This window comes from Mytilus galloprovincialis, chromosome 5, assembly GCF_965363235.1.
Source record: "Mytilus galloprovincialis chromosome 5, xbMytGall1.hap1.1, whole genome shotgun sequence".
In the NCBI taxonomy this organism is placed as follows: Eukaryota; Metazoa; Mollusca; class Bivalvia; order Mytilida; family Mytilidae; genus Mytilus; species Mytilus galloprovincialis.
The window spans coordinates 72,681,715-72,694,873 of NC_134842.1; the positions used below are offsets into that span (position 1 = coordinate 72,681,715).

At 31.6% G+C, this 13,159-nt stretch overlaps 1 protein-coding gene across 1 annotated transcript in view; it reads right to left on the reverse strand.

The window, feature by feature from the left end:
* Positions 1 to 13,159, reverse strand: part of LOC143076367 (peroxisomal acyl-coenzyme A oxidase 3-like) — a 41,357-nt gene that overhangs the window by 16,630 nt on the left and 11,568 nt on the right. The window contains exons 2-5 of the mRNA XM_076252097.1: positions 7,882 to 8,187; positions 7,190 to 7,279; positions 927 to 1,159; positions 499 to 595 (exon numbers count right to left, since the gene is read on the reverse strand). Coding sequence (XP_076108212.1) covers positions 499 to 595; positions 927 to 1,159; positions 7,190 to 7,279; positions 7,882 to 8,187 — 726 coding nt within the window. The remainder of the gene's footprint in view (positions 1 to 498; positions 596 to 926; positions 1,160 to 7,189; positions 7,280 to 7,881; positions 8,188 to 13,159) is intronic.

Consider the following 13,159-nt stretch of genomic DNA (forward strand, 5'->3'; position numbering starts at 1 on the left):
GATTTTTAATGACAAATGCACACATTAGTTTTCAGAAACAAATACCAATAATCTGAATTTAAGGTGGCACAAAACACTACAGGGAGATAAGTCTGTAAAAATCAGCTGAACGTTTTAATTATATTTTATTGTTATGGAAATATTAAGTTTCTCAATAATCAATGATAATCAAAATTAGTGTTTGTCAGACTGCTAATGAATACCAAATAAATATTAATAAGACAGTGACCCATAAACACAAAACATCATGGAAGCATTTTCACTGTATCGCGAAGTATGACAACCTCTGAATGAATAACCAAGATTCTAAACAAGTTGGGATTTATTTCAACAGAAACACCAGAAACCAAAAAAGTCTGAAATTAGACAACACATCTCCTTCTGATGTATTCATATTTGACATCTGATCCTGAGACTAAAGGTTAAATTCTGTCCAGAAACAAGGGAAGTAATAACTGGGAGTCTCCTAACATCAACAAATTCTTATCTATTTCTTACTTTATATGGAGTAACATAGGTTCCATTTTCTAAAACATCACCTGTTCTGTTCAATAAATACTCTCGTGGAATTCGGTAATTGTTAAAATGCATAAAACTGAAAAAAAAATTACATTGTTAATGTAACTATTTCAAATATGTGTATTGTTAGAATAAAAGATTTTACTATAGATAGGAATTAGCATTTAAATGTAAACATTATAAATGAGCTGTGTAACTACATGTATACTTCAACACTGAATTACATGTATCCACGTCTAATGAGTTTTATTGCTTTTAAGTATGCATTGCGAAGTTACAATTATTATTGAAAATGCATGCATAGTACATATTCATATCAGGTATGAAAACACATGATTTGGCCATGTATAAATAAATTAGTTTTGTCTAAATATTTTAATACTGTAGTATTTACATGTAAATCTTACCCATTATCTAGACCATTGAGTCCTAATTTTTCACCTTGATCCCCGACAACCACTCCTGGGTAACTACGTAGTGTTTCTGGGTCTCTGACGGGTACAACAAAGGAATGGAGGCCATGACACTTGCCGTCAGGGGTATATAACTGAGCATACGTCAGAGCATGTGTAGCGTTCTTACCCAAGTTACCCGACCAAATCTTTGTTGCTTCAAAATCTGGAGTGTTTAATTTAAATTCCTGAAAATAGAAGAGCACATATATATTAATCATGATTTCTGCCATCATCTTAATTTATTATTAAAGGGAAACTTCGCAAAAAAATAAAAAATTGATATTATGTCCATTCTGTATAAAAATTCTCAAATTTATAGATATTAAAGTTTTATTCCGCTGGATAAGAGATCACCATCGATTTTAAATTTTGAGTATCAATTCTCTGCGTTCCGCCATTTTGTCATCTTCTACGATTAATAATCACGATATGTCTATAAACCACAAAGGACCAAAACTACATTAACCGATGTAGTCGTAATTGCGTGTCGATATCTTGTCAATCGTACAGTTGTTTTATCTAACTAACTTGATACGGAAAATATTCTTATTTTTTTTCAAATATTCATAGTCTGTTATTTTTAAACTGTTAATATTGGAATTAGTTAAAAAGTCAAAGTTAAAATCTTAAATAAGTGTTCCGTGAAAATTGTTTTCGAAAATCTAATTCGTTCATAATTCTTTAAAGTAATAAACTTTATTCTAATAAATTCGGATCTTCCCTCATCTGATCACCAGCATGGTTAAAGGTATTACTCCAAAAGGTATTGTGAGGGATGTGAGGTGACACGTCCAGGTATTCAAGCGATTTCCTGTCAGGCTTGCAAGTTCATGCATCGTTATCAGGTGTATAATATACATCTCTGTCTTGCGTGTCCGAAAGTGATATAATATACTAGTCATTACTTAACTCATACGCTTGTTTATAAATAACATTTCTGGTGTAAAGAATATTATTTATAAAAATATAAATAATACCCCCCAAAAAAAAAGATTTGAAGAAATAAAAATCTATGTACATATTTTTTCCAAGGGTGAATTTGGGAAAATGTAATATATACTTGTTGTCAATAGTAAAGGACAGATTGGAACATACCAGAAATATTGATTTAAAAAATGTACGCACTTGTCGACGATTTGTTTATACGCCTGGATAGAAAGTTACGGAACTATAGCGCAATTTAAAATATATACATGTATACATTGAACATAAGAAAGAAACATACATTTTGTGTAAATTGGGGTAAAAATTTTGTAAATAGACTAGTCCACGTATGCCAACAGTATGTAATCAACAAATTCGATAGACTATTGTATACCAAAACCATAAAGAAGAAGAAGAAGAAGAAGAAGAAGAAGAAGAAGAAGAAGAAGAAGAAGAAGAAGAAGAAAGAAGAAGAAGAAGAAGAAGAAGAAGAGAACAAATTTGATTTAAATACAGGTTGATATATAACTTGCTTTGGTTCATCGAAGTTATGAACATAGTAAAATCACAGATTTATATATCAATTAGATTGTTCTCGAATAAAGGAAGAAATTCGTCATTATCACAATTGTTTCGACATTCATGTAATATATATGCAACTGGACGTACACTAATAATCCCCAAGGGATGTGAATATTTTCTAGGAAAACTATTGAGTATTAAAGTTTCAAATCAATTTCAGGATTTATTTTCTTTCTTGATATTCAATGACAGCAATTTAAAGAATAAACTGCTTGTCCGCTTTAGGGGTATTCTTGCCAGTTGAACATTGTCTTTTGTTTTTAAACATCGTTGGTCAAATAGCTATAGTATTATACGTTGTGAGACGAAGACTATTTGAATAAGGACGTTCCCGATTATGAATGAATTTGGTTGACGTTTTTTACACTTGAAAAGAATATCTATTCGTAATTTTTTGTGCTGGAATAGTCACTCTGTTTCTCTTGCCAAGTGGTTGCCCTTTGTTGACCCAACAAACAAACTGACGATAAGCCATTAGTCGGCTTTGGCTGTGAGTTAGTACGTCTGGAGCTCTCCCTCTATGGCGCTTGTACCTCAAAAAACTTATATAGCTGCCTTTTGTCCAATCCCTTTGTTTAAATGTACATTTGATACTTGAACAATAAAATATTTTGAATTGAATATAGCTGGTTTCAAGAACAACCGGGTTCAGACAAACAGTTCTGAAATCGATATTGTCACTAATGCATTCACCCAATTCAATATTACCATCAAAGAGATTAAATTCGTGGCAACAAAGACATTCCGTCAATAACGGCATAACTATGCATTTAGTACACGAACACCAATCTGTGTTAAACTGTTGAGGGTTGCTAAGGATATCTTGATTTCGGGAACTTTCTGCAGCTTCCATTTCATGGAGCTCTTCTTCGGTATACTCTGGCTCTAGTGCGTACCCAAATTGACCATACTCGTCAAAAGCTGCCTCTCTTGACGGACTGGAACCACTGTTAGTACTATCATTCTCCGAACAAGACATGTTTAGTTATGATTTTATTTTTTGGACCAAATTTACATGTACACTGTCCTATAGAAACAAGCACGCACAAATCATAAGTGAAAAATTTGTGAATAAGTTAATTGAATTATCAAAGTTAATATCCTTTGGTCCCAAATATATGTTAACTAATTAATGTGTTTTTATAGGCTAGCTCAAATCCTCATCCAAATAATATAATCTATATGTAATAATCGTTTCTCACCACACCGAGATTTAATGCCTAGCGGTAAACATATTTTAGGTACTAATTAAGTAATTAAATGAACAATAGATAACAATAATTAGTCATTAATGTGCAAAGATTTAAAAACAAAAGTATTTTTTCTTCGTACATATTATATTCCGCTTCGGTAGAGTTATCTTCAGATATTAATTAATACATGGGTTTCAAAAGTCTAAATGTAAGTGTTCTCGTACATTTTTTTGCCTGATAAAGACAATCAAAATGCTTTGGTAAAGCTATTTCTAATTTCTAAGTTCCCCTTTTTTATGAGACATAAATCAAGGACAAGAGGTGTATATCATTTCATTCTGACACATGAATTAAGTTTCTCGTCTTTAACCGAAAATTGTTTCTTTCTTAGTAAATTAATTTATTTGAAATCAAATAAATAATAGCACCAAATATAATTAAATAATTCCACGGCGATCTATTTTCATTTGTCACCAACTTGAATATGTATTTTAAATGTGTGTATTAAATGCTCCCTTGTTTTATAACCCACTGATCCAAATAGACAGTCACACCTGGCAAGGTGTGCCCTAGAGGCGTGGTTAAATACCGCAGTGCAAATAACAATTTACCTTTCAACAAGCCATCTACGAGTATTGCCACAGAACCGTGAATACACACATCGTATAACTTACCTGACATAGCAGAGACAGTAAAAGGTCATTAAGAGTACACCAACATATTGTCTTTACAGATTATTGTGTTTTAATTTGTTCACCTTATCAGTCCGAAAATGCATTAATTAAAAATAAATTTATAACTTTTTGTGTTGTCTAAAAAATTAATTCTGATATATACGTTTAACATAGAAAATTTATCTCATGAATATGTGCAATTGCACGTCTGTGCGTTTTATCTTCTTATTATCGGCTGGTTATTAGATGAAGCATAAGTCATCGGCGCGCTTACGATTACGTTAAAATATCATTAAAAACCAAGACTTAATGATTGTATTTTAAATCCCGGCATGCAAAAACCAGGAGAAAACGTCACGACCTACAGGAAGTTGTTAATATTTTTTCATTAATTATTGAATTTCTCCTTTATTGCTGCACATATAGCGATAAAACTTTGTGAATATATATATTATGTCATAATTACGGGGCGCCGAATGGGACTCTTGTGGTTTTGTACTCAAAATTCAATTTTGTACGGACAAAAGTGACTTTTGTTCAACAAAAATGAGTTCAGTTTAACAAAATTTGTATCATACTACAAATTTAAAATTTTGTCATACAAAATTATCTATCAGCGGACAAAATTCACTTTTGTCATGACAAAATTCATTTTTGTTACACAGACTTGACTTTTGTTACCTAATTTAAAAATTGGGCAACAAAAGTCAATTTTGTATTCAAATTAGTTCAGTTTGGTTTCTGTGAACTAATTTGCATACAAAATCGACTTTTGTTACACAAAATTGACTTTTGTGAGACAAAATTGACTTTTGTGAGACAAAATTGACTTTTGTCTCAACAAAATTGACTTTTGTGAGACAAAATTGACTTTTGTCTCAACAAAATTGACAAAATTGAATTTTGTCTCAACAAAATTGACAAAATTGACTTTTGTCTCAACAAAATTGACAAAATTGACTTTTGTCTCAACAAAATTGACAAAATTGACAAAATTGAATTTCGTCTCAACAACATTGACAAAATTGAATTTCGTCTCAACAAAATTGATTTTTGTCTCACGAAAGTCAATTTTGTCTCACGAAAGTCAATTTTGTCTCTTAAAAGTCAATTTTGTCTCTTAAAAGTCAATTTTGTCTCACGAAAGTCAATTTTGTCTCTTAAAAGTCAATTTTGTTGTCACAAAATTCACTTTTGTCTCAACAAAATTGACTTTTGTCTCAACAAAATTAACAAAATTGACTTTTGTCTCAACAAAATTGACAAAAATGATTTTTGTCTCAACAAAATTGACTTTTGTCTCAACAAAATTGACAAAATTGAATTTTGTCTTACAAAAGTCAATTTTGTCTCACAAAAGTTAATTTTGTCTCACAAAAGTCAATTTTGTCTCACACAATTGAATCTTACCTCACACATTTGACTTTTGTGATTTAATTTCCATATCAGGTAACAAAAGTCAATTTTGTATGCAAATATGTTTATATTTGCATACCTTTTAGACAAAATTGACTTTTGTCATGACAAATATGAATATTGTCTACAAAAATGAATTTTGTCATGACAAAAATGAATTTTGTCTACACAAATGAATTTTGTCACCACAAAATTGAAGTTCTCACAAAACAAGTCTGTAGCACATAGTTTTGTAAGACAAAAATGATTTTGTTATGACAGAATTGAATTTTGTACAAAACCACAAGAGTCCCATTCGGCGCCCCGTAATAATGAACATATTTAAACCATAAGTAAAAAATCGCGAATTTTCCCTTTAAACAAATTTATAAACTTGTGAATATACTTTTATCCCTTATCACATTTTGCCTGCCATTACTGGCCATCACAGACGTTCTCGGTACAAGTGTTTACTTAATCAGAAAAAATGTCTGACATAATAATTCAATTTTTCACTGAACTAGTACACATTTTTTATTTTAGGGCCAGCTGCGGCCCACCTCTGACTTCGGGATTATCTTGTGACATTGAAGACCCATAAGTAGCCTTCAGCTGTTATCTGCTCTTTGGTTGGGATGTTGTCTAATTGACATATTCCCCATTTCCATATTCAAATTTAAAAGTGATTGTTGTATGATGTCAAGTGTCACAAGTTCTGAATAGTGATATGGTCTACACTATATTAATTTAAAGTCATATGAAATTAGTTTCTGGGGATTATAATGTTTAGCAAATCATTGAACTAATGCATGCATATAAACTAAATTTAGTCTTTTAGTTATTTTTCTATTCATAATGAGTCTTTGAGGTATAATGCACAAAAAAAACATTTTATTTCTTCAAAAATCTTGGCTGCTACTTTACTTCGGGGTTTTGTGATGAAGTTAAGCAATTATAACACTCAATACAGAACCAAGGAGCTAGCAAGTGAAAAATAAGTAAGATACATGTTAAAGTGATGGTTATAATTTTTTTTAATATATATATTGTCCATGCCTATAGATGATTTACTCAGGGTTTGCCTTTTTTGACTTACTCTTTGTTCTGTTTACACATGTTTATATATGGTTAACTCAGGGTTTGCTTTTGCAAGATTCTTTTTCATTAAGGTTTAATAAAGACAGTTTAGTCACAGTTCTTTGTGGACAGGTTTCACTGTAACTTGATTTTATGTCTGACATTTGGCTAATCATTTCACCTGAATGTGATCACTGTCAGCGTTTGTAGTATTGTTTACTGGTTCATCATTCTGAATATGCATGTAATACTTGCCACTGGATATTAAGCAAACAACAATAAAGCAATCTTAGTGCTCTTTCCTGAGTGTTTTAAGTAATGGTCTATTTGTTTTTACCTGAGTTTTTGAGTATAATCTATTTGTTCTTACCTGAGTTTTTGGATCATATGTAGCTGTGGTCCTCATAGCTTTTGTATTACTTCCATGACTAAGCTCTGTTAGTGAGAAACAACCAAAATACTGAAAAACATACATATACATGTAATCAGATATATTAGAAATATAAATAAGCATCTTTTCTTGATGAGCGTACACATCTTACAAAACTAAAAATGGCAATATTATGAAGACAAGATTCTAAAGACTTCTGACTGAAATGGTTTTCCATAGATTATACTGAAGCAAATATTTTTTTTTTAAGTTAAAAGCACCAACTAGTAGGTTTCTATTCAAGGACCATTCTCTGCATGTCATGTCTTTTAAGGACACAAAAATAGCATCTTCCTGCATCACATACATTTATTTGTAAGTATAAAGGTCATTAAAAAGGTCAACATATCAGCAAATCAAGATTTTCTATTGAGTAGATATGCAAAAACATTATAGGTCAAAGTATGGTCTTCAACACGGAGCCTTGGCTCACAAAGTACAGCAAGCTATAAAGGGCCCCAAAAATTACTAGTGTAAACATTTCATATGAGAAAACCAATGGTCAACAAACTGTTACGGGAGTGTTCACTTTTCAGAAGTAAAAAGCAAAGTTGGAGACAATTACAAAAACTAACATATTTTATCCTTTTAATGTATATATACTTAAATTCCTAGAATTTTGACTGACTTACCTCAAATGTTTTAAATTTCTGAGCAATATCAGCATGTCTAGCTGTCCCTGAGGCTCCAATATTTCCTCCAGTGAACTCAACATTTAACTGAAACTTAGCCATCACTGACCAGTCATACATCCCTAGGGAGTCAGTGAAAATCTTGTGTTTTAATGGGTTACTGAATATTTCATCATCATTGAGCAAGTCATATTCAAATAATCTCTTCACACGTAAAAATGTCTTTCTTCTTTGTTCTTCTAATGATTCAGTTATCATCGACTGAGAAAATATCGGGTCTTTTTCCAAAGTAGTCCATATTTTATTCTGAAAGTAAACATAAGATTTTAAGTACCCTATATTACATGTACCAGAACTGAAGACTTTTGTATCAAAATTTGAATTGAAAAGGGTATATTCAATGATAACAAAAATTCTACTTTTTTCAGTCAAGTATTTTTATAAATTAGTCAAAGTATAATTACAGGGCTCTTATTGGGCAGACTTTATTGAATGTAAGAAAACAAACAACAATTTAGCTTTTAATTGTTATTCTATCATGTCTTTCTATTATAGTTTCCCCAAAAACACAATGTACAAAATTAAATGATAATGTATAGGTAAAAATCAAGAAGTCAACACAATATACAAATGATAAATGGGTAAATATTAAGGAGTCAGTGGCCATATTGACTTTGTGTGCAAAAAAATAATAATTTAATAAGAGGTAAATTGACCATAAATGCCATGATCACTTTTTTGTAGATGTTATTTTGCTGAACATTTTTGTTCTTAACAGTGCAAAAAAAGAGGTAAAAACAATCTCTCCAGAGCAAGGGCAATAACTCCTATAATCTGTCAACTGAGGATTTCTTGCACTTTTTTTGTTCTGGTAACATGTATTTACACCATCTCTCTTTCTAATTTATCCATAAAAGTTTTAAAGATGATAACCAAAAAATTTGAAATTGTTTAAAATATCTTCCAGCACTGTAAAATTTGTTCCTGAACTTTGTTACCAAATGTGAAATAACTTTTGGAACAAAATTCACAGCTCCTTGAGTTTTGTTCCAATATTAAAATTTAAAAAAAAGTGAAATAATTTCCTGTGATATTTAATAGTTTTGATTGATGGTATTTTATAATAAAACCAGATGCTCCGCAGGGCGCAGCTTTATACGACTGCAGAGGTTGAACCCTAACATTGGGGCAAGTATATGGACACAACATTCAAGCTGGATTCAGCTCTAGTGATTAAATAGTTGACACAGCATAGGTTTCGGACACAGAATGAATGTGGTCTAATGAACTTAAAATTTTAGTTTTGCCTTTGAGCAATTCACTATGCTGTTGAATATTTAAATCCTCTCAAAAAAATGTTTGAAGAAATTTTCTTTTTATTTATAAAATTTCAAATTAGAACCAGATGCTCCGCAGGGCGTAGCTTTATACGACCGCAGAGGTTGAACCCTGAACGGTTGGGGCAAGTATGGACACAACATTCAAGCTGGATTCAGCTCTAAATTTGGATTGTGATTAAATAGTTGACACAGCATAGGTTTCTGACACAGAATGAATGTGTTCTAATGAACTTAAAATTTTTGTTTTCTCTTAGAGCAATTCACTATGCTGTTGAATATTAATCCTCTCAAAACAAGAATGTGTCCTCAGTACACGAATGCCCCACTCGCACTATCATTTTCCATGTTCAGTGGACCGTGAAATTGGGGTAAAAACTCTAATTTGGCATTAAAATTAGAAAGATCATATCATAGGGGACATGTGTACTAAGTTTGAAGTCGATTGGACTTACACTTCATCAAAAACTACCTTGACCAAAAACTTTAACCTGAAGCGGGACAGACGGACGGACGAACGGACGGACGCACGAACGGACAGACGGACGGACGGACGGACGCACAGACCAGAAAACATAATGCCCCTCTACTATCGTAGGTGGGGCATAAAAATGTTTGAAGAAATTTTCTTTTTTATTTATGAAATTTCAAATGAGAAAAATTGAACCCAATTTTTTTAATCACATCCCCCTTTCCTTTATTCCAAAACTAATCTCAATTAAAATTTCTAATGGAGTTTGCAACAATAACTACTCATTTAAATACATCATAAAATATTAAGATGTAAAAAAAACTGCTTGTTATCACTGAATGTTATTTATTATAATTTATCAGTTGGTAGTAAAAAGTGAATATACATTGTATATTGTATATAACAAAGATTTAAGTTGATTCTGGACAAAGAAAGATAACTCCAATTAAAAAAAAATCTTGCTATTGCACAATATTTTGCAATTAGATATTTCTTGCTTACTATTCTGGACAAAGAAAGATAACTCTAATTAAAAAAAAATTTGCTATTTCACAATATTGTGCAATTAGATATTTCTTGCCATTGCGCAATACTGTGCAATTGAAAAGACTTGCTATTGCACAATACTTAATATAATAATTTTAGATCCTGATTTGGACCAACTTGAAAACTGGGCCCATAATAAAAAATCTAAGTACATTTTTGGATTCAGCATATCAAAGAACCCCAAGATTTCAATTTTTGTTGAAATCAGACTAAGTTTAATTTTGGACCCTTTGGACTTTAGTGTAGACCAATTTGAAAACAGGACCAAAAATGAAGAATCTACATACACAGTTAGATTTGGTATATCAAAGAACCCCATTTATTCAATTTTTGATGAAATCAAACAAAGTTTAATTTTGGACCCCGATTTGGACCAACTTGAAAACTGGGCCAATAATCAAGAATCTAAGTACATTTTTAGATTCAGCATATCAAAGAACCTAACTGATTCATTTTTTGTCAAAATCAAACTAAGTTTAATTTTGGACCCTTTGGACCTTAATGTAGACCAATTTGAAAAGGGATTATTCAATTTTGATGAAATCAAACAAAGTTTGATTTTGGACCCTTTGGGCCCCTTATTCTGTTGGGACCAAAACTCCCAAAATCAATACCAACCTTCCTTTTATGGTCATAAACCTTGTGTTTAAATTTCATAGATTTCTATTTACTTATACTAACGTTATGGTGCGAAAACCAAGAAAAATGCTTATTTGGGTCCCTTTTTGGCCCCTAATTCCTAAACTGTTGGGACCTAAACTCCCAAAATCAATACCAACCTTCCTTTTGTAGTCATTAACATTGTCTTTAAATTTCATTGATTTCTATTTACTTAAACTAAAGTTATTGTGCGAAAACCAAGAATAATGCTTATTTGGGCCCTTTTTTGGCCCCTAATTCCTAAACTGTTGAAACCTAAACTCCCAAAATCAATCCCAACCGTTCTTTTGTGGTCATAAACCTTGTGTCAAAATTTCATAGATTTCTATTAACTTAAACAAAAGTTATAGTGCGAAAACCAAGAAAATGCTTATTTGGGCCCTTTTTGGCCCCTAATTCCTAAAATGTTGGGACCAAAACTCCCAAAATCAATACCAACCTTCCTTTTGTGGTCATAAACCTTGTGTTAAAATTTCATAGATTTCCATTCACTTTTACTAAAGTTAGAGTGCGAAAACTAAAAGTATTCGGACGCCGGACGACGACGCCGCCAACGTGATAGCAATATACGACGAACATTTTTTCAAATTTTGCGGTCGTATAAAAATTGAACCCCCACCCCCCCTCCCCAATTTTTTTTTTCACATCCCCCTTTCCGTTATTCCAAAACCAATCTCAATTCAAATTTCAAATGGAGTTTGCAACAATAATTACTCATTTAAATACATCATAAACTATTAAAATGTAAAAAAAGTGCTTGTTATCACTGAATGGTATTAAAAGATTGTTTTAATTCATCAGTTGGTAGTAAAAGTGAATATACATTGTATATTGTATAAAACAATGATTAAAGTTGATTCAAGTACTATTCTGGACAAAGAAAGATAACTCCATTTGAAAATTTCTTGCTATTGCACAATATTGTGCAATTAGATATTTCTTGCTATTGCGCAATACTGTGCATTTGAAAATACTTGCTATTGCACAATACTGTGCAATTGAAAATACTTGCTATTGCACAATACTGTGCAATTGAAGACTTCTTGCTATTGCCCAATACTGTGCAATTGAAAATTTCTTGCTATTGCACAATACTGTGCAATTGAAGATTTCTTGTTATTGCTGAGTACTGTGCAATTGAAAATTTCATGCTATTGCACAATACTTAATATAATAATTTTGGATCCTGATTTGGACCAACTTGAAAACTGGGCCCATAATCAAAAATCTAAGTACATGTTTGGATTCAGCATATCAAAGAACCCCAAGAATTCAATTTTTGTTAAAATCAAACTAAGTTTAATTTTGGACCCTTTGGACTTTAATGTAGACCGATTTGAAAACAGGACCAAATATTAAGAATCTTCATACACAGTTAGATTTGGCATAACAAAGAACCCCATTTATTCAATTTTTGATGAAATCAAACAAAGTTTAATTTTGGACCCCGATTTGGACCAACTTGAAAACTGGGCCAATAATCAAAAATCTAAGTACATTTTTAGATTCAGCATATCAAAGAACCCCAAAGATTCAATTTTTGTCAAAATCAAACTAAGTTTAATTTTGGACCCTTTGGACCTTAATGTAGACCAATTTGAAAACAGGACCAAAAATTAAGAATCTACATACAAAGTTAGATTCTGCATATCAAAAAACCCCAATTATTCAATTTTTGATGAAATCAAACAAAGTTTAATTTTGGACCCTTTGGACCCCTTATTCCTAAACTGTTGAGATCAAAACTCCCAAAATCAATACCAACCTTCCTTTAATGGTCATAAACCTTGTGTTTAAATTTCATAGATTTCTATTTACTTATACTAAAGTAATGGTGCGAAAACCAAGAAAAATGCTTATTTGGTCCCCTTGTTGGCCCCTTATTCCTAAACTGTTAGGACCAAAACTCCCAAAATCAATACCAACCTTCCTTTTGTGGTCATAAACCTTGTGTTTAAATTTCATAGATTTCTATTTACTAAAACTAAAGTTATTGTGCAAAAACCAAGAATAATGCTTATTTGGGCCCTTTTTTGGCCCCTTATTCCTAAACTGTTGGAAATAAAACTCCCAAAATCAATCCCAACCTTCCTTTTGTGGTCATAAACCTTGAGTCAAAATTTCATAGATTTCTATTCACTTAAACTAATGTTATTGAGCGAAAACCCAGAAAATGCTTATTTGGGCCCTTTTTGGCCCCTAAATCCTAAAATGTTGGGATCAAAACTCCCAAAATCTATCCCAACCTTCCTTTTGTGGTCAT